The sequence below is a fragment of the Rhipicephalus sanguineus genome, chromosome 6 (genome assembly GCF_013339695.2).
Source record: "Rhipicephalus sanguineus isolate Rsan-2018 chromosome 6, BIME_Rsan_1.4, whole genome shotgun sequence".
In the NCBI taxonomy this organism is placed as follows: Eukaryota; Metazoa; Arthropoda; class Arachnida; order Ixodida; family Ixodidae; genus Rhipicephalus; species Rhipicephalus sanguineus.
Genome location: NC_051181.1, coordinates 137,793,380 through 137,816,500, shown reverse-complemented (window position 1 = coordinate 137,816,500; position 23,121 = coordinate 137,793,380). Strand labels below are relative to the sequence as shown.

The following is a 23,121-nucleotide window of genomic DNA, read 5'->3' as shown; positions in this document are numbered from 1 at the left end:
AAAAAAAGAATTCAGGAGCCTTTTCTCTATACGGAAAAATGGGGGCAAGCAAAGCTTGGCGTCTGCGTGTCTAACGTACAGTCTTTCTTTCTTTCTTTCTTTCTTTCTTTCTTTCTTTCTTTCTTTCTTTCTTTCTTTCTTTCTTTCTTTCTTTCTTTCTTTCTTTCTTTCTTTCCTTTCTTTCTTTTCTTTCTTTCTCTTTCTTTCTTTCTTTCTTTCTTTCCTTCTTTCTTTCCTTCTTTCTCTCTTTCTTTCTTTTCTTCTTTCTTTCTTTCTCTCTTTTTTTCTTTCTTTCTTTGGCATCGCGCAATGCTCTCCCCTAACTGTTTCCTTCCTGGACACCGAGAATCGAACCCTAATCCAAGTTCACTTCAGTTGCTGCAGGCGACATCGACGGTCATGCGTTCATATCCAAGCAACAGTGAAATATGACACCGTGAAGTGACTACAGTCACCTCGATAACAGATCACATTGCCATATCAGAAACGGCTGATTGACAACAAGCCCACTACCGAAGAGCATCAGTTATTGAAAAACGACGCATACCAATACGCGTGTGGCCTTCAAGGGTCGCATTTCTGTGCGCTGGCCGGCGCCGGGTTTCCAGTGTACGACGCCGCCACCGAAATCTGGGGTTATAGAAGCTTCGCTTAAAAAAAAAAAAGCACGAACATGCCGCGAAACAGGGCTCACACGTTGCAGTATACACGCAAAGCATTACTCCTGCGACATTGCCCATTCTAAGATTTCTCATCTCACGAAGCATTCTTGTATAGATTAATCACATACATGGCGACGCGTAACTTAGGATCTGAACAAAATAAAAGAAGCGTCACAGAAACACGGAGGTTGGAATTGGTGAGCAGCGAGTGCACAGTGGAAGCCTAAGCCATTGGTAAACGTTTCAGCGAGGCACCCGCAGTCTATATATAATAGTATATCATTATATATCTTTGAGCTTGGTGCTTTAAAACATAAAACACAGATGACTACGCACTGGGAAGTCCCTCAGATGTTCATACGCGTAGTTAAAGCGATAAATATATGACTGCACACAGTCTCACTTAATACTATACGAGCATAACGTGCTACTAACAACTTGAACATGCCAATCGCCGCGTTTACATTTCCACTCTATATTTGCTTAAGCCTTAACAACGTTCCTGTATGCCTTGGAGCTAGACGATACACACACTATACCCTCACCTTCCCCCCCCCCCTTTTTTTATATGCTGATCACACAATGTATTTAGATTTAACACTCTGGTACAACTTCATTTCATACTATTTAGTTTCGCTGCTAATGCGTGTTTTTATCCATCTTTTCTCTCTCTCTTTTTTTTTCTCTGGGCTCGTACGAAAATATTGATAATGAATCCGCCACGATGGTCTAGTGGCTATGGTGCTCGACTGCTGACCCGAAGGTCGCGGTATGGAATCCCGGCCGCGGCGGGCGCATTTCAATGGAGGCGAAATGCTAAAGGCCCGTGTACTTAGATTTAGGTGCACGTGAAAGAACACCACATGGCCAAAATTTCCGGAGTCTGGAACTACGGTGCCCCTCATAATGTTATCATGGTTTTGGGACGTAAAACCCAAACAATTTTAATTAGCAAAATCGATAACGAGTGCCGGGACGAGGCACCATAGGATGGAAACTAGGCTTAGGCATAAAATACACCTAATAAATCGTTGCCGGAATTTTTTTTTAACGAGCCGCTTCCTTTAGCTAAAACAAACAAGAGCACCTTAAAAACTGGAATTTAGTCTACAATCGACAACACAAAATCGCACACCGTTTTTTAAGGGTTACGAAGTCCTACATCGCATTTTCCGGTTGAAGGAAACACAGGCCGCGTTTCCCCGCGTGTTCGAGCGGCCTTTGCAAGCTATAAGCTACGTAAACATGATGGAAAAACAACCGCTTTCCTCGTTTTCCTGCAAAGGGCGTTCTTCTCTTCTTCGTACAACTGGTACACCACTCAGTAAAAGCAAGCTTAACAGAAAAGACGATGGAGCCTTATGAAATCTCACCGAAAACATAGTTTAATAACATCAACGCGTTAATGGAAGATGGCGATTAATACTCAGGAGAGCTCCAGAAAAGCACTTCTTTTTTTTTTTTTTGTTCGAAGAAACATTACCGTAAACGTCTCTTCGCAGGAAGTTCGGGTCGATACTCCAAATCCTATTACGAAATGAACGATCTCGAATTTTTTATTGACTTCCCAAGAAACCGGACGCTCACGCCTGATAGAACGCGTGGAGATGGCCGAATTACGACACGATGGCAACGATGACGTCATAACGAAGCACTCGATGACGATAATGGAGCACGAATGCAGCCATGGCAACTAGGCCTACTCCGTAACAACAGCTGACATGAGGCGAAGTTTGTATTGAGGATTGCGACGACGCAAAACATTCCTTTTATTGCGATAGCAATTATATGGACAGTCTCGGCTGGATTTTGCCGTCGCCGTCGCCGTCATGCACCGTATATGTATATGTATATAAAAGCCCCAAAGAAAAAAAATAATTCAGAAAAATGCTTCCGAAGCGCGGAATCGAACCAGGGACCTCTTGCTCCGCAGCGAGTGGCGCTAACCACCACGCCACAAAACGCAGGTCCTCCACATAGCTAACGGCGAGCGTTATATACACACCCTTTACCGCTGGACGGACTCAGAGACGGCCGGTGCTTATAAGCGTTTCTTCATTACCAGCGAGATGGCGCTAGGAGCTCGACGGGCGCATTTAAAAGTCGTCGGCGAGCTCGCTCGCTTCTTATATTTGCGCAAGGAGAACCTTGGCCTTCCGCTGTCTGCTCGCGCGGTTTTCTCGTGGTGAGGGCAAGAGGGATGTTTCAAGTTTTCACCGTGATGTCCGCGCTCATGTTACGGAGCGTACGAAAGTAACTCGATCTCGAGAGACGCCGCTAAACGAACAAACAGATGATGAGCGCGAACTATCAAGTGTCACAGCTCGACACTTGAAGCACGCTAGTTTCCTTCACTGCTTCGGCCGCCTTTGCAACAGGAGCGCTGTTCAAACTGAGAGTATCCATTGGCCAGCCTCACTTCGTATTCGCAATGCCCATAGACTGTCGCGCCGCCAAGCGGAATTCAGGAGCGTCCTCTCGAGGAGGGTTAGTAGACGACAAAATGGCAGCACTACGCAGTCGCTCCCTTGTTCGGCTGTGCTAGCCTCAGTGTTAACGCGTTGACAAGAAAAGAACACTACGACTTTGCATGTTCTCTGCATCACTGAACAAATCGAGCCCTCCGTGACACGATAAATCTGATTCGTTCTTGCGAGACGCGAAGTTTTCGTGAAAATACGTGGCAACTCGCGCTTTCAATGCTAGCCCACAGCGTATACGTACTATCAGCTTCGCGAGGCTTTCTGTAGCCAGGTAGGTTAGTTAAATGTTATCGTCCGACATATTCAGTTGAAGCTCACGCTGCTTTACTTGCATATAGCATTGGTCAGTGTTTCTTGTAGTGCATGAATCCCATAACAACGTACGCGGGAGGTGGCGCGGGCACGCGATGTGCTTTTGTATAACTGAGCGATCTCGAGTTGGCGATACATTAAAACAGGGCCTCTATCCTTTGTCAGCAAAGCGCTGTTACGAATCGTGCGAGCGACGTTTCAATCATTCGAGGACGCGTCTGCTCGACGCCTTTTGTGGAGCGAACGCTTTCCACGTCGTCCTTCGCCAGTGTGTTGGTTTCATAGCCAGCGCTGCGCCGCTTGTTTTTGTACGTTTGTTGATAGGTGGCAGCACACTGCAAGCGATTTGCTTGTTGACCGGTCTGAGAGCAAAATATTTTTCGCGCCCAGACGTCTCCCTAATTGTAAACGTAGTGACGCGGAGTGGTCGAAGTTGTTCGGCGGAGGAAATTCTTCAGATTGCTTTCAGCAGTGATGTTGAAAGACACCATCTTGAGGACGAGGATTTTTCACTGGACGTAGAAGACTGTGAAAGCACCGAGAGTGACAGCGACGATGAACGATCAGCTCCTAACTCACGAGGAGCGAGTTGCACTTCACGTCCCCCCGTGCGTTAATGTTCTTTCACGCTCGTAAGTCACTTTGACTGTATTTAATGTATAATATCCCTGAGCGAGATCGAAATAAAAGCATAGTTCCTCTTGTGCATTGCATATGTATCACAATTATTGTGGATATCATGGATGGATGGAAAAACTTTATTTCGTCAGAAAACAGTTGGGGACGATTCCGTGTTAGATGGCCATCAACCCAAGGTTAGAGCGATAGAACGTGCAGTCACGGCCACAATGCATGCCTCGCGCTCTCAGCTAACTTCTTCGACGTTGCGAAAGCATACGTGTGCATTCTTTTCGATATTCATGTTTCGGTCGTGCTGATCGAACCTGCAACACGCGAGTGAAGTGAATTGCACACGGCTAGAGTCTCAGCATGGCTGACACAAGCGCTACTGAATGGGATGCGAAATGCTTGTGTTACGTTGAAGACGTAACTCCGCGTTCCCGACGGCGTATTATGTTTGCAAACCATCACCACGTTAAACGTGCGGTCCCGTGCAGCAGATAGGCTGCCAGCCTATCTGCGGCAAATCCGTCAGGCAGGCTCGGTACGTACTACCTCGGAGTGCCGTTTAGCTTATACGTCAATTCTAGTTCATGCAGTTTTATGTAGCACGCACAGGATTTCGCAAAGCATCGTTATGTACGGTAACGGAGCTGAAATATAACCTTTCACACCGCAGCAAATAATTAGGTGGCGAGTACTTAGCACTTTCCATGATTTCGGAAAGCATTTTAGTCTCATATCCATTTCAGCGCAGCTCATGACTTCATCCGGTGAAAGTGGCACGGGCCGTACGTCCGCACGTCCTATCTTTTCCTATGCTAACAAACGGGTTGACCCTCCTCCTGGCGCCATCTTGAAAAGCACGGCGCGCCACCTATAGTTCGTGGGCATTGCGAATAGCATTAGTTTCTTGCTATCGCATTCATTGCTTCGCCCTTGCGGCGAAACTGTGATTTTTTAATTTCCGGCTGCCAGTGCTGCAGTATGAACAGAAAACATAATGGCGTAGCGCACGATAATTCTGATGAAGATGATAATGTTGTCGGTGACTGATGCCACAAAAACTGGAGAGAAAGAAAAAGACAGAGGAATCGGGAAGGTTAAACAGACGAGTGTCAGGTCTGCTACCCTTCAGGGGGGTAATGGACTACGGACTAGAAAGCGTATTAGAAGGCGAGAGCGAGCGCTGAACGCTCACAGAATAGCGACAAGATGTCAATGAGACAGGCGTTTCACGCCATAGATGGATATGAGGCCAGAGCCGAATAACCTTAGTCCGAAAGCTGGACAAAATAGGAGTACCGGGTCGTTGCCATACAAACGTGCACCAACGAGCATCGGTAGCGCTCGAAGCATGGTAAGCAATAAAACGGAAAATAGGTCGAACGTACTCGCGACGTCATAAAAACCACAAACTCACTCTTTTAGTACAAGCTATACAGAGTTCGCTATATTATATAAAGAAATCATTAAACAGGCTTGAAAAGAAAATTGTCGGCTGGCGTGGAATGAATACAATAGACGTGATAATAGCTTTCCTTATATAAATAACGACTTAAGCCGTCGAATAGACCAGAATCTTTCGCTCGCGTTGCGCAAGCTGATCTGGGAAAAAAAAAGACTGTTCCGTTGGGGATTTGTCGAAACCGCCGGCAAAGAGGATTATCCGCAAGGAGAGTTCACGGGTCGGTGAAAATATGAGGCAGCTGCTTCCTAGACAAAATGGAAAAATAGAAGTACCCAAGACGGTCTGATAACGTAACACCATCAAACTATATAAAGCAAGTACAAATCTAGAAGAGATAATGACTAAGCTGACTAAGAATACGAAAGAGAGGGAGGAGTGCGAACGTTGTCAAATATGAAACATAAACGTAACGAAAAATACTGAGGATGTTCTCTCTGCACGCGTAGTCAATAAAAAAATGAAGGCTCAGCGAAACGGGGACCATGTTGACAGAAGACGGTTATAGCGCGGGCATCCAGAAACTCCTGTCATAAAGAATGTATCCGGTAAACTCCAAACCAATATACACCCTGAACAAAAAGAAGGCGATGGCAAAGAGAAAATTACGTAAACGGCACCCTGATGCAGACGTACGTGGATATGGATAGAGCGTTGTGGGTGAGGAAAAAGTGCGACGGAACGCATTTCGGCCGACAGACAAATTGCCACTCCCGGATACGCGCCAAGATAGTTTTGAAAAAGCAAGAGAAAAAAAACTCGGAAAGTTATGCGGGACACGTAGCATCGCCTCCACGCAAGTCAACGCCAGACTTCTATTTCGCGCACTTCACACATTATACGTGTGTTTTGCGATCGAAAGAGAAACGACCTACAAAACTTTCGAGGTGTGTGAATGATCAAAGGAAGAGAAATGCGTATTATATACGACGTATTTACTACAGCGAGATGCCGACATACGTGCCCCGCAAACGTGGAGAACTCCAGATGAGCCCAGGTCAATACATTACGACATTATACCGAACGCGGTATGATGGCTAAGCGGAGGCAAATTTTCGGGTTTAGGCATAGTTGCGATATACCGCTTTCTTCCTTTGTTTTAAGCAAATACAAACAAGACAGGAGTGCAAGGGAATGATGGAAGCATGTAGGGATGAGAAATTGCCGATCAGAAAATGTCGCTAGAGCGAGACGTTTCGGAAAGAGGAGAATAAGCGGTTGCTGCGCTGAGACGAAAGCGAGTCTTGTCGGAACACTTGCTCCAGTACAACAATATTTTTTTTTAAAGGCCTTAGCTGCCTTATCACACGTGAAAAAGACCGTCGCTGTTGGCGTCAACGCGAGTAATGCAAAAATAAATAAATAATAATAATCACGGGTGACGTCACCCTATGACGTAATCAGATGTCACAGAGCGCCAAAATTTGTGACGTCACGGTGACGTCATGGTACATGATGACGTCATCACACGACATTATGTCAAAGTTAGGTTGATGCCGGACACATTCCAAGACCACGCGAGGTGCAAAAAACCTTCCAATGTCTCCGATCCCGGAGGCAGCGCAAAACCACGTTAGATGCAGAAAGTTTTGGGTGGGGCGCGGAGGCAGGTGAGTTCAATACAATCGATTAAGAATGATATAAGATGGCTTTCGCCTTCGAGTCGTCTTTAAGGAAACACATAAGGGACCATTTGACTTATTTTTTGCAAGCAGTAATCTTGATATAAGTTCGCTTATCCATCAAGAAAGTATGAACATCAACATCATCATCATCAACAACAACAACAACAACAACAACAACAACAAGATGAACCATGGTGACTTAGTGGCTATTATGTCCCACTACTATGCTCGACAGAGCGGGTTCGATTCAGGGCCACGCGGCCGCATTCAGGTGGGAACGAAATGCAAGAAACGCCCATGAACTCAGATTTAGTTGCACGTTACGTGCAATTTATGTGGAATTTATGCGCAGCTAATGGGGAGCGCCGTGTTTACGCGCGCGTCGTAATCGTACCCCGGTTATAACATATGTAAAGCCCCAAAAATTTATTTAATTATTTTAACAATTATAAAGAATGTTTCACAGCATCCTGACATAGCATACGTGTTTTTTTTTTTTCATTCTTAACAAAACTCATTCCTCGCTCTTAATAAGCGGGAACGCAGCAAGAGGAGGGAATAAATGCCGTAGCGTAAATGTGATCAAGCGTACAAACAAATGCACCACGAATCTCTAGTACATCGTTCTTACAAGTGAAATACACAAGCTGATTAAACCAACAGACAACATACAGTTTGTAAAAAGATCACATGCTCCGTGGCGCCAGCTGGCAAAAAGAGTGTTCCACACTCACCGTCATGGCTGCGAGTGGCGCTGGCTAACACGCCCATGATTACGCCTATACAGAAATACACAACAATGTGTATGGGAGAACGACCCCCGCTGTATATATAGCTCAAGTGGTAGAGCATCAGACGCGTTATCCGAAGGTTGTAGGTTCGGTCTCTACCGGAGGCAAGTTGTTTTTCATCCACTGTAAATCGTTTCCACTTATGTTATGATTACTACATTACGGCTAAAAACTACAAATAATGTCCCTTCTGCCTCTCTTGGCGTTGTCCGTTGGTTTAATTAGATTTTGTCTAACAAAGAAACGAACCCTTGATCCAACCCCCCTATTGCTCTTGCAAATGAAAGTGTCACCTGCGATGCAATAAAAAAGGAATGGTAACAAGAACCGCTTCGCTCCTTTGACGAAGTTGCTCGCGACGCACGGTCGCTCTTGTGGAAAACCTTGATCTCATGAACGGTAACAAGCGCGCCTTCTCCAAACACTGCTGAAACTTCTTAAAGAACTAACGTTCGCCAGCGTACTTCAGGGACACAGAGAACCCGGAAGTGCCTTAATATTAATACTGCTCGCCAAACTGCGGTTCACTTACTCCGAATGTTACTCGAAAGAACTTTGAAGCGTCCGTAGGGACCAGCTTGGTACACGTGGCACCGATAAAACACTGGTTGTTGAAAGAGGCAGCGGCAACATGAGACCAGGTTTTTGCAACGGCACGTTAGTGGGCCTCTTTTCCTACGTGGTCGACTTATATAAGATCGGTTGAGAACGGACCTGATAGTAATGAAATTACCGTAATTAAATTACTTTTTGCTGCAATGAGTAACATAACAAAATGTAATTACATTGGTGGGCTGTTAACTTAGTAATGCAATGAATTACTTCAAGCGAGCAAAATAAAGAAAATTACTCATTACTTTTGACTAAAATATAACATGTCCGCTTCTCTTATGGCATGAAAAAATGACCTAAAATAGAAAGAAAGATAATACAAAGAAATGTTAATAAGACAGTTAACGAAGACACGTAAGTATGGCGAAGGACACTCTGTCCTTTAAACAAGGACACCTTTCTGATAGAGTCCCAGCTGCCTCTGTCATGCAACAAACATCTCCGAGATTTTCAATGCATGAGTGCCGTAAATAATCGCGTGCATTAGTTAGTGCATGAATGATTAACATTTCTTAGCTTCAACACAGTTTCTTAGTACCATCAATTTCGGCCAGCTGTAACTTGCAATGCAATGTCATTATATTTCTGAAAATTCTAGAAGAGTAATTAGCACTGCAATGTAATCACTTTTTAGGAGTATATATATATATATATATATATATATATATATATAATTGTTTAAAGATCTGGTTAGCTTAAATACAAGAAGAACTATGTTCAATAGCGACTTTCTAATGTCGAACATGACCATTCGGCGGATGCAGCGTCTGCAGGTTTGGAAAAGTCTGCAGCGATTGGAAAAATGCCGCGATTGAATGCGGTTAAACCAAGCTTGTCGAGCGATAGCTGCAAATACCGCGGAAAGTACGCCGCAGCAATGTCCCGCGCGGCAAGCAGCGGCACGCTGTCCACATATCTCTCCGTATTGCTGGCGCGGCAGTCACGTGACAAGATTAAGGCCTCGAAGCACGCTCCCCCGCCGGCTCGCGGCTCTCGTCGACCGACGGAGAGGGGTGCGCAGGAGAGGAGAACAAACCGACACTGCGCATCTCCGTTGCCATGATGAGGCACGTGCGAGGAGGAAGAGGAAGAAATTGACGTTGGCTGAGCTTCAAGGTCAAACGCATGCACAAAGTCGTTTTCTGGGTTTGTACCAGGAGGAGTAGAGCTCGCGCTCTAAAATCCAAGAACTCTTCCTGTTCAATTACGCAAGACTATACAAGTGTGTGCTGCTCATGCCACGCAGCCACCAATTATTTTTGTCACATTGTCTTCGTTAATCTCGTGCAATGTCTCGTACCGAAAGGCTTTGTCGCGTAACAGAAATAACAATAAATTCGGCTTACATTAACGAAGCCGATTCCGTTGCGTCGTCGAAATGGTCCCAACTTCTCAACGAATTGTTGCCATTTTTCTTGCCGCACAACTGAAGAAGCGACCTAGCACTACAGCGCTACGCATACGGGGGTTAGATTAGACCAATAATGTTTAAAAATAATTGCTGGAGTGGAAACTATATATCAAGACTGAAGCCGTACACACCCTAAGGTGGCGGCTGCGGCCACTATTCGGTATGGGCAAGATAAAACTTTACGTTCGGCAAAAACCTCCTTGGATTAGTCGGCCGCACCATGAGACTTGCAGAGGTCTGAATTGTTCGAAGTGAGATATGTTTTTGTTTGTGCGCCCAAGAATTCAGTGCCAGCGCGCTTTGTGTGCCGAATGTCTACGATAAGCTCAAAAACGTCTAAGCCTCCAGTGGACAAGCGCAAGAGTACTTGGTAAGCGAAACAGTGATTGTTAATTTCGGAGTACTCAATGTACGATGAAGGGCAACCACTCTCGTTTGGGACAGATATGTCCGGCTCTGATTGCAAGTTGTACACGCTTTTCAGAAGACAGAAAAACAAGCCAATCGTTTTCGGAGAGCGGCCCCGCAAAGATCTTCGGTTGAAGCTGCACGATCCGAAGGAAGCAAGCGAAGCGTCACTTCTCGTCGGGTTAAATCGCTGAAGGCCGTCTAACACCAGGTTCCGGAAATGAGTTTATTGCCAATCGTGCTGGGAGTCTGAACAGCTGCAGCTGCTGTACGCCCCGAACCGCGACTTCAATCACGAAACGAAGCTCCCCCCGCGTGAGGATGGGTCACCCCTCCCGGGAAAACGCCGCGGTGTCCAATCACACACGAGTACCATCCACGGAGTCCGGCAGCACGCGCGTCGTCATCGTGGACCTCCGTGATCTCTCTACTCGAAGCGACGCGTTGAACTCAATCTAGCCGGAGTATATAAGCGGTGGTCGTGCTGCTCGCGTGGGTGTATATGTGTGTGTGTGTGTGTGTGTGTGTGTTTACAGCCCTTACCGCCATACCCCAGCCGAAAGACCACGATTGCCTGCAGCTCAGAGGCAGCGGATAACAATAAAATAAAAACAATTTCCGTGAACGGAGGACGTCGTTAAGGAGCACTAAACTAAAGGACGAAACCAGTACCCTGACGTTATTTGGTAGTTGCGAACCTCAAACTACAGACTACGAATAGGCACTGCACGTCTGTGTATACGTGCACGCGCAGCTTGGGCAACGATATAGCAGGCTTAATAATAATAATAATAATAATAATAATAATAATAATAATAATAATAATAATAATAATAATAATAATAATAATAATAATAATAATAATAATAATAGTAATAATAATAATAATAATAATAATAACAATATTAATAATACGTCGGACAGAGAAACTGCAAGCTTGGGGGCGTATGTGATTGGATAGCTGGATCACGTGCGTCATCGTCATCCTTTTGTTTTCTTTATTTGTTTATTCAATCCCCCTCTGACCACGTGACCCGCGTGACGACGACGACTACCAACTTCTACTAGCTGCTAACTACAACTACAACTACAACTACTACTATTACAACTACAACTACTACTACTACTACAACTACAACTACTACTGCTACTGCTACTGCTACTACTACTACTACTACTACTACTACTACTACTACTACTACTACTACTACTACTACTACTACTGCTACTACTACTACTACTACGACGACGACACAAGGTTGACTAAGACAGCTTAGCTGTAACAATAACTTTGGGGGTTTAACGTCCTAGAACCACGATATGATTTTGAGGGACGTTGTAGTGGAGGGCGCCGGGAATTTCTACCACCTGGGGCTCTCTAACCTAAATCCAAGTACACGGGCCTCTAGCATTTCGCCTCAGTCGAAATGCGGCCACCGCAGTCACGATTAGATCCCGCGACATTAGCAGGTTAAACAAGCAACTGCGATGATTTCTGTGAAGTGTGCTTTGCCCCTGACACGGCGGTGTTGAGAAGAAGTATCCTTGGCCGACGATTTTGACATAAAAAATGCGATCCGTCGGCCTGGCCCGATATGTTTACCGCTGTCTCGAATAAGGCCTCAGCGTCGGCTGTCTAAAAACATAAAGGCACTGCACTCGCAAAAGCTGAATAAAAAAGAACGAAAAAAGAACACGGCGTCTATAAACGCCCCCGCAGTCACATAAACGCGAGGGCGTGCAACAAAAATAACAGGAACGTCAAGTACTAGCGCAATCATAACCGCAAAGCCTGCAGGCCATCTTCATGCCGTTGGAAAAGCACTTCGCTGCGGCGCGCCTAAACGTCACTAACGAACCTAAAAGAGTCGGCGAGGCACGTGTCTTTACAAAAAGCAGGAACACCCCCGCTGTTCAGGCTGGAAACACCGAGCGAGCTGCCTTAAAAGCGGTCTTGTAAGACTTCCCGGAAGGAAATCCTGCTCCTTAAAGGTCATTCGGCGACTAAAATACGCGCAGTCAACTCCACAACGTTTTGTTGTTCTGTTTTCGTTGAGCGCGCGATGGTGTGAGTCGTTATAATTAAGCCTCGCCCTGACTTTCGGCCATAAGCGGAAACGAAACGCTTCCTAATGGAGCGAAGGCGACTTTGCGCCCGGAAATCCTTTGATCTACACGCCCACTCGACTGCATACCGTGCTCGCCGTTTCAGCGCTACTTAGCGTTCACGCGTGCGAAAGCGTTAATACCGTTTCATGCTCTCTTCTCCCGAGGCACCGACGAGCGAGTAAGAGGTCGTCTAAGTGACGCTGGATGGTCGTCTCGGTTTCTACTCTGCGGCAGCATTCACGATCATCAGCCGCAGCTTATCTATCCAGTTTAGGCATATATGATGGTGCTCCATGCTACTGAGCAGTTGTTTTTCTTCTTCTTCTTCTTCTTCTTCTTCGCGCAACTACAGGAACACGATACGCTTCACTAGAGTTAAGCCTGCATAATGAAAAAAATAACCTTGCCGGGCGTCTCGAAGACGAGGTTCTATAGCGCTAACAGCGATGAATGCTTCTTAAAACACGCACTTCCATCGGCAATATGTATGGCCGCATATAATGCGCAAATCTCTAGCGGGACAGGTGTAGAGTAAGTTCTTTATCATATAGCCGCATTTGCTGCCCATAACAGGACGGGCGTTCTGTGCGTCGACTCTTTCTTGTTGACGGCGTCGCGACTTCACGACGTGTGGGTCGAGATATTTTTTTTTCTTTCTCTTTGGGTATACTCGTATGAGGCGTGTTGAAGTGAGACTGCGGAAATAAACACGCTAGCGATAAACGCAGTATCGGTTGGCGGCTGTTGATTAACTCCCAAGACGTCTGAGCGGAAACGCTGCAATACCAAAAATTCGGGTTATCGCGGATCCTAATGCCCCTTGGAACGCGGCTAGAGTGGAGCGCCACGAAAGAGCTGTCGTTATTTTTGACGTCGACAGTGCCCATAAAAACCTTGCGAAAAACTTTCTTTTCTGTATGTGGATATTTGCGTCGGCTATTCGCGCGTTTAGGTCACTACTGCATGTATCATAGTTATCACCCAACACAGACAGACAGACAGACAGACAGACAGACAGACAGACAGACAGACAGACAGATAGACAGATAGATAGATAGATAGATAGATAGATAGATAGATAGATAGATAGATAGATAGATAGATAGATAGATAGATAGATAGATAGATAGATAGATAGATAGATAGATAGTAGATAGATAGGATAGGCTAGATAGATAGATAGATAGATAGATAGATAGATAGATAGATAGATAGATAGATAGATAGATAGATAGATAGATAGATAGATAGATAGATAGATAGATAGATAGATAGATAGATAGATAGATAGATAGATAGATAGATAGATGAAACCGCAAAAGCCCGCCGTGAGTGTCCATGTAATTGCTATCGCAATAAAAAATCGAATTCTAAATCCAGCACCGTCTCGAGCAACAGTATGACCGCCCAGCTTTGCATCTACACGACGCTCACCTTTTTTCGAAACTCTGCCGGAATACCGTCGGGTAGCCGGACGACGATCTTCGTGGCGTCCATCCACTGGGCGAACCCGGATTCGCCGCGACCTGGCTCCAGGCTGAATCGCATACGGGTATCGACACCTGCGCAGTGAAGGAGAGCAAAAGAAACAACGTGAGAACACCTTAAATAACCTTCGACTCAGTACGTCATGAAATAACTGACGATTAATTACGTCAACATCGTTATACTGGAAGTACACTTGTAAAGTTAAAAGTATACGGTTCACTTAAACCTACAATTGTGCGACTAAAACGAACCTAATAAAATAATGACACCGCACGGGTTAACAACTGGAAGCTGCGAAAAAGTCGCGCCGTTCCTTATGCATTCGCGTGTGACGACTCGAAGGCTAAAGCCTTCTTATTTTTCTTTTTAGTCGATTGCATTGTAGGGAGCGCTGTGCCTCCCCCCCTCTCTCCCTCCACTCCGTTGGACGAGTCAGTAAGACAACAAGCTTTGAAATTGCTGCAAAGAAATGGAAGTGGAAGGAATGACGTGCCTCTCACAACGGCCTGCGTTTGGTCCCCAGTTTCCCAGGATAAACGTGGGAAGCAAAGAGTTCCTGGAAAGGAACACCAGGGATCCTCGGCCGTCATTATCGTTAGAGACATGTGTGGCCAAAACCTTGCACATTAAACAATGACCGGACAGATCCGACTATGTAAAGATATGGGGTTGACATGGCTCCCCTCTTCGACGATTAGGAAAGACCCCGCCCCCTCCCTCTTCCTTAGGAGCACGCCTATGCGTATGTGTGTTTCGGCCGATTGGATTGGATTGGAGTAACTTTATTAACAAAGTCCGGAGGCGTGTGCCTTAGCACGCGGCGGGCCGCTCCCACGACGGGACAGTCAGGCCGAGACCTACCGCCGCATCGTGGGCCCTCTGGACAGCCCAAAGTTGTGACTGAATGTCCGGACTCCTCAGAGCGGAGCCCCACTTGCTGGCCGATGCTGTATCAGTGCCACGTACCGAGGGGCACTCCCAGAGCATGTGGTGTAAGGTCGAATGACATTTTAACAGAGGAGATGTTTGAGTTATCGGTAACTTGCGCTCCGTCGTGCAAAACTCCACAGATGGGTATGCGCCACAGGAATTGGGCAAGCCCCTCTAACGAGTACAGCAGGCGCTAGCGTTAAACGAAACTTCTGCTCGGCGAAGTCTAACACGTGAAAGAGAGAGAGAGAGAGAGAAAAAAATCGAGAGAGAGGAAAAGAAAGTGATAGAAAGAGAAAGAGAAAAACAGAGAGAAATAAAGGGAATGAAGACTTAGAAGGATAGAAAGACAGAGAAAGAGATAAAAAGAAACAGACATGAAAAAAGAGATAGAAAAAACTAACAGCAAGACAGAGAGAGAAAAATAGAAATAAAGAGAAACAAAGAAACATAGAGAAAGAAGCAGAGGGAGAGAGAGAGAAAGAAAGAAATACAAAGAAAGAGATACATAAAAGAGCTAAAAGAAAGAGAAACCGAAAGAAAGAGAACGAGAAGAGAGAAAATTATAAAGAGAAACAAGGAAGCTAGCCACCCCCCAGCTACGCTCTTCCTTCAGGCTTGGTACCAATAGAGCGAAGCAGCCATAATCTTTATGCCATGCGTCGCTCGTCCGCACGAATGCGAGGTTGCTAGCGTAAGAGAGATTTCACATGTTCAGCTTCGCGTGCAAAACATCTGCGCCAGGAATCAAAATCGATTTAGGCTAAGTACATACGTGCTCAGGGGGGTCATAAAACACGGCTGAATAGAACACTAATGAGTCGAAGTGCCGGCTAGTGATTACTAGGCGGCACTTACTATAGCTCGCAGTTGCGCCGTTCCTTTCATCCGTCCCTATCACGCGGACCCACTTCAGCAAGCAACGCTTCACAAGCGCTCTCTACGGGAAACGTTCTCGAAAGTCGGGCACTATATAGCTCCAAAAATCAACGCGCAATTTCTGCTTCCCCGGCCCAACGAAAAGTCCCCATTTTGGCGGCGTCCGTTATGTAGGTTCTCCTAGGCGGACTGTTTTGCCGCCCACTGTCGTGAATGTTTCCTTCAAAACGACAACTTGCGAACGCAGCGATCTGTGAGGGAGCTAGATGGGCTTCCTTCCTCCGTTTCAGTATTCCCCGCCATTTGAAAAGAGCTCCCAGCAGTGAGTTAAAAGCACAGTTGGAAAATGGGACTACGGCATTCAAAAACGAAGGGCCGCTCCGAGTCGTTCCGCAATCGAAAACAGCCATTCACAAACGAAACCATTTAAAAGTTTGTTTGTTTGTTTTTTCTTCTGGTGTAGGGGCTTGAGAGGAACGAACGTCAAACGGGTAAACATGAGCACACACATACACTACACATGATTTCGTAGAAGAGTACAAAAGAGTGGCCGAACTTGCATCCTGAAAAGGCTATGATCAGCCTAGCAAGAACAACAGACAAAAAAAAAGGCAAGGGTGTGGGGACACAAAAGTAACGTGGTTGAAGATAAGAACCAGAAAAGAGAAAAACGGACACAGAAAAACAAGACGACAGGACAAAGCTGGACTAACAACTCAACTCTGACCAACTCGCCAAACTCTCGAAATTGTTGATAGTAACGTGGTGTTCTGTGGTTTTCGGTTGTTTTGTTGCGTTTGCGCACTTGTGTTGCGTGCGCGTCCGTGGGCGTCCGTGCGTACGTGTCCGTATAATTTTGTTGATTTGGTTGGTCATTTTTCTTTTCAGACTTAGAAGACATGCACAAAAAGCCGCGCAATTATTACAAATCAAGAATGTGAGTGAGTGAGTGAGTGAGTGAGTGAGTGAGTGAGTGAGTGAGTGAGTGAGTGAGTGAGTGAGTGAGTGAGTGAGTGAGTGAGTGAGTGAGTGAGTGAGTGAGTGAGTGAGTGAGTGAGTGAGTGAGCGAGTGAGCGAGTGAGCGAGTGAGTGAGTGAGTGAGTGAGTGAGTGAGTGAGTGAGTGAGTGAGTGAGTGAGTGAGTGAGTGAGTGAGTGAGTGAGTGAGTGAGTGAGTGAGTGAGTGAGTGAGTGAGTGAGTGAGTGAGTGGAGTGTTTAACTTATAACTTATTAGAGTGAACGTTTGGAGGGAATGAGTTATTTGAGTGTGTTATTCGTACGACTGAAAGGGCGACTGATTAATCGAGCAATTTATGGGAATATAATCGGATATGTTGACAACCATTCTGTCGCCCGGCTTCTCCACAAATAATAATTTCTTCAGTACTAAATGGTGACATGTAAAGCGTTCCAGCAATAAGGCGCATTTTTCAAACGTACTGATAAGGTTCTTTAGAAAAAAAAAAAGAGGCCTTCTACACTTTCTGCTAATGGAATAAGTTCAATCAACGGTCGAGTAGAATATTACATACATACATGTTTTTACATACAGTCATGTCTTTATTCTTTAGTAACGGTGAGCATTGCCTATGAGACCACATTCTGTCTTGATAAGTTTTCTTGTGTTTTTGATGACTAAATATTCCCTTCTCATGCTGTTGCCATTTAGAGTTTTTGATGTTATAATGCCGTTAGGGACCCTTTAACAATTTTGTTGGGTCCCTAAAAGTGTAAATACATGTACCACAAAAATAATGAAATAAATAAACTTCAAAATACATACATACATACATACATACATACATACATACATACATACATACATACATACATACATACATACATACATACATACATACATACATACATACATACATACATACATACATACATACATACATACTACATACATACATACATACATACATACATACATACATACATACATACATACATACATACATACATACATACATACATACATACATACATACATACATACATACATACATACATACATACATACATACATACATACATACATACATACATACGTGCCGTGCGACTTTGAGTAAAGAAGGCTATTAAGTCGCTCGGGGATCTGCGGCTAACGCAGTGATCAAATGAATGGCAGACCGGGAGCGTTCAGTCCGAGTCGAGAACCAACGCACGCCGCGCTTTCGCGGCGAGGCCTGAGAAATGCGCGGCCTCGCCAAAGTGGCAGGCCGCCCCGATAAAACAAAAGACTCTCTAGCTGCCGGCTTCAAATCGCTTCACCCCCTCCTAGTGGAGCGTGCGATCATTACGAGTCGCCGCTCAATCCGCTTCCTCCCCTCCTCCCCCTGCCCCCCTCCCCCCTCTACACAAGATCGCCCCCACTAGATCGCCCTCGGCGGCGTTCCGCCGTAAATCCTTCCGTTGTCGGGAGTTACAGGTCTCGGGGCGGAAGGCGCTGTTGCCTCGCCAGTGCTTAGCGGCTGATCTGTGTTCGCCGGCATCGCGCGTTTTTCCGACGTCTCCGACGTGCGGTGGGGATTGATCAACTCGATAAGCCGAACGTCCGAAAGAGAAGCGAACGGTGGTGAGAAAGAGGTCGGATTAAACGAAGTGATAGGCGCGAGAACTTGGGGAACGGCGAGAAGAGAGAAATAAATAATGGGAGAGATGGGAACAGTAAAGAACGCACAGTATAATCCCGCACGGAGAGATAAAGGAATAAAGTCTAACAAAGAATAATTAATAATAATAGTTAGGGTTGAACGTCCCAAAACCGCAATATTTCCGTAGTGGAGGGCTCCGGAAATTTCGACCCACTGGGGTTCTTTAACGTGCACCTTAATCTAAGTACACAAGCTTCAAGCATTTTCTGCTCCACCGAAGATGCGGCCGCCACGGCCGAGATTCGATCCCGCGACCTTCGGGTCAACAGTCGAGTACCATAACCACTAGACAACTGTGCGGGTCTCACAAAAAATAAGAAAGAGTAAGAAGCGCATCGAAGCAAGCCATAGATAAGAAACGAGATGGATGGATGGATGGATAGAAAAACTTTATTCAGGACCTTCGGAACGCGCTCTAGCACGCAGCGGGCCGCTCCCATGCCGGAACAGAAAGACAGGGTCTCTATGCTGCATCAAGGGCGCGTTGGAATGGCCATAGCTGCTCTTCGAGTCCGGGATACTAGCAGCATCCTCCCATTTGCCCCATGGACAGATTTCATTCCACCCAAAACTAGCGGCGCAAAACTGTTGTCGCAGATATACACTGCCGGAAACTAGTAGAGATGCGGGCGCAGCTCAAGATAAGGAATTTTTAAAGAAAATTTTCGCAACCTCATATTTATCAGCCCTAAAGCTAATAGCGATCATCGGCTCGACACGAAGACGGCGACAAGATCTCAAAACAAAATAAACCCGCCATAATCGAATACAAAGACATCGGAAGCTCTCGGGCTAAACATATATATATATATATATATATATATATATATATATATATATATATATATATATATATATATACACATTTGTCGTTGCTGTATCTAGTGCCCTTGTCTGAGTGTGCGTGTGCGTGCTTTGTTTGTAATCTCACTCTTTTTTCTAACACTTTCCGTTTTCAGATGGAGTAACGAAGAATACCACTAGCGGCTTGAAGATATGGAAAGATGCTTATCTCTGCAGCCCATAAGGGAACGGGATTCGGCCCTCTCACGATAACAAGAGAGCTGGGTAGCAAGATGGATATTTATCTTGCGGTCAACTCCCTGCCTTCCATATATCATTTATCTATCTCTTCATCTCATTTCGGATCGGAATGACCAACCGCCCGACGTGCGATAGCGTCAGCTGCGAGGAAACAATCACCCATCTTCGCCGTGAATGTCCGCGCTTCAGTGCGCCCATAAAAGAACATTCAAGCGTGTTTGATGGACCTGACAACCGCCCATTGTCGGAGGAAAGGGTCTTGGGGCACTGGCCGAGGCCGTACTCAGCACAGAAGGCACTGAAAGCGTTGTTGCGTTTCTTGACACTTTGAGCAGTGTCGTATTCTCCTCTCCTTCTTTTCTATATTTTCTCCTCTTTACTTTTTTCTAACATCTCTTTTCTATTATCTTTTATTGCCCTCACTCATTTCCCAGGCAAGAGCATGGGCGTCAGCAGGGGGGTGGGTGCAAAGGGTGCACTTGCCCCCCCCCCCCTTTCAGCCAAAGCACACGAGCACATTCCCTCCCCCCCCTCCCCCACTGAAGCAACACCTGCGCTAGACCCTCGCCCATCACGATGCAACGCGCATTTCAACCCCAAGACGAAATCCTGCCAACGCCCATGAGCACAGGGTAGCCAACCAGTCTGAGAACTGGCTAACCTCCCCTGCCCTTCCATCTGTTTCTTCTTGTTCTTCTTCTATCTTTCTTTTAAATGCGAAGCATTTCTTAGCGAACCTCAGGCACTTTGGCCGTTTCTATCTACGTATCTATCTATCTATCTATCTATCTATCTATCTATCTATCTATCTATCTATCCATCTATCTAGCCGCTTACGTCTGGGCGCTTTCCAGGTCGCCTCCATAACTTGTATTATACCAAAATTGGCATAGCAGAGGATCAGTGTATGGCGAACACGATCCACAGGTCATTACATGAATAATGCAAAATTCCTGTCGCGTACGTCATGAAACCCTTTCTCTCAGTCACGTGTGGCACATACCCGCATGCCAGAGTTCATGTTTGGCGGGTATGTGCCACAGGTGATAGAGTCTCAACCAACACAGTAACCACGAACACACACACTGACACTCAAGTAAAGCGATAATAATTATAATTGCTGGGGTTTTATGTCCCAAAACAACGATATGATTATGAGAGACGCTGTAACGAAGGGCTCCGGAAATTTTGACCATCTGGTATTCTTTAACGTTTACCGAGATCGCACAGTACACGCGCATATACATTTTGCCTCCATGGAAATTCGACTGCCGCGGCCGGGATCGAACCCGCGACCTTCGGGTCAGCAGCCGAGCACCGTAACCGCTACGCCACCGCGACGGACGCAAGGAAAGTGAGGAAGCTGAAGATAGAACAGCCCTCGAAGACGCTCAACTACCATCCACTCGTCCTCGTGGTCCGCAACGTGGATTACTCAAAAACCGGGATCAATGCTTCCTAAAATAAATCTGTCGAGGGAACCAGGCCTCTCATCATTACCGGTGACTTCAACATTGATTTATCAAGACCTAACAATGCCTGGTCCTTATACTGCGTGAAAGACGGCTTAGGTGTGGACAGGGCATCAAAAGACCTCGCTGCCGCGTCCAGGGCAGGAGGCATCATAGAGCATTTCATCGTAAGAGGCCCACAGGATTTCCACCAGCTGTACTATACCTCGCACTTAACTGCCCTTAGACCCCTCGTAGCCGCGATCGCGAACGGATGCGAAGAACAAGTCCGGTCCAGCTGCTGGGGCTCACTGATCACGGTGATGATGACCTTCTTCAAAAACTGTCAGGAACCCCTTCCACACATGCACCCGGGTTCGCGCGTGCGTGCGTTCGTTTTCAGTGCGTGCGTTCTCCGTCATAACTGACGGCAAGCATAACAGCAAGCATAACGGCAAGCATAACAAATTTAACAACTCCAACTCTGGCTGTAACGTACGTACAGTGCGCCTGCGCTTGCCACTTGGCTGTGTATTTATTTAGGAAAACTTTCTTCAATGAAGCTTAGTTGCGAGTAACGGCTGTCCTGCACATCAGTGTTCCTTCTTTGTCTTGTTCGGATTCACGCTATCCAGTATTGAAGAATATAAGCACTACATATCAGCTTACCGTGTCTGGTGTTGATAACATTCGTGTTGCTGTTGGCATCGTTACGAAACAGTAAATAACTGGTTATATAATACACATGCAAGTCTCCAACATATGAGTGTGCGTATACCACTTACACATTTCTCTAGCATCATTCCGTAACGTTTCGGTCAATGTGAACAATTACGCCACAGTCACCATCCCGCGCATGCTTCGCATAACATCGATTCCCACGGTTCGTGGGATCTGCCGAATTTTTATTCTATTTTTCTCTTCTCTCTCTCTCTCTCCCTTCCTCTCTCATCATTCCTTATAACACATGCAGGCCGACGATATCAACGCAAAAAAAAAAGCACAAGAGGAGCAAGAATGTCACGTTTTCTTTCCATTATTTTTACCTCACCGGGAACCAAAGAAATGCGAAAACAAATGCATAATGCGTCCTTGGCGCGTCATCCACAGTACCCCCCCCCCTCTTCCCGCTACTCCGGAAGCGTCTGAGCATTCCAGCCCTGGGCGGCGGCTCGCAGATGGGCCACTCAAGCCCCTCTCCAGGCGCCGTGGAATGCACGCGCTAATCTCCCGGCGTCGCGTATACCACTACGCGAAACGACAAATCCAAACCCGGCCTGCACCTGACGTCCGCGCGCACCGCCGCATCGACCAGATCGATCAGGGCCCCTCGTTCGCGCCCGGACAAATACTCCCCGGGCTCCGGTTCGTTTGCTCGGCTTTTATCTGTTCCACGGCACGTTGTCTTCTTCATCTTACGCATGGCCGTGTCCTCATGCGCCAACCTGCGATCTCGGAAAGGCGTGGCCCTAATGCCCGTTCCCCTCGCCGATACACCTGACTGGCCGTGTCCTCCGCGCAATGCGAAGCCTGTAACGTAAAAATTTTGACTCGTTTTCAGCGCAAGCTGCCTGTTAAATAAGGAAGAGAGAAAAAGAGAGAGAAAGAGAGCCGAGGAGGATAGGCAGAGAGGTCAACAAGAAGCACAAACTGGCAATCGTGTGTTTCTCGCGCTTTCGTACCTATCAGCATATGTTTCTTTAATCGTGACAGTTCCGTTTAAAGTGCGAGAAGGTGCCCAATGACTCTTGTGTGATCAGAATGATGAACTCTTTTGTAAAGCGTGGACGTTCTGTGCGAGTGGACATTTATGACGTGTGAACATTTTTGTTGCGTGGAGGATTATACTGCAGTACCGGGTTTAGGAACGTGACTGTCCACTCATGTATAAATTTTGTATTGCTTTATGGTTAATGGCAACTCCATGATCTAAATTATTATGTAAGAGAAGACGAGTAGCCGAAGCCACACCTAGGCACCAACCTCTCCTTATACACGTTTAATAAAAAAACAGACGAAGTGGTTACGTTACCCTGCACAGAGAGAAATAATGAGGAGGTTGAAGGATAGCATAGTGGAAAGAACGCGAGAGAGAGAGAGAGAGAGAGAGAGAGAGAGAGAGAGAGGGAGGGGGAGAGAGCAACAGGGAGCACATACACGCATATTCA

General features: G+C 46.1%; 1 protein-coding gene across 1 annotated transcript in view; it reads right to left on the bottom strand.

Annotated features, from left to right (window-relative positions):
- The window catches only part of LOC119397585 (uncharacterized), a 191,153-nt gene that overhangs the window by 26,904 nt on the left and 141,128 nt on the right, over window positions 1-23,121 (bottom strand). The window contains exon 4 of the mRNA XM_037665010.2: window positions 13,937-14,064. Coding sequence (XP_037520938.1) covers window positions 13,937-14,064 — 128 coding nt within the window. The remainder of the gene's footprint in view (window positions 1-13,936; window positions 14,065-23,121) is intronic.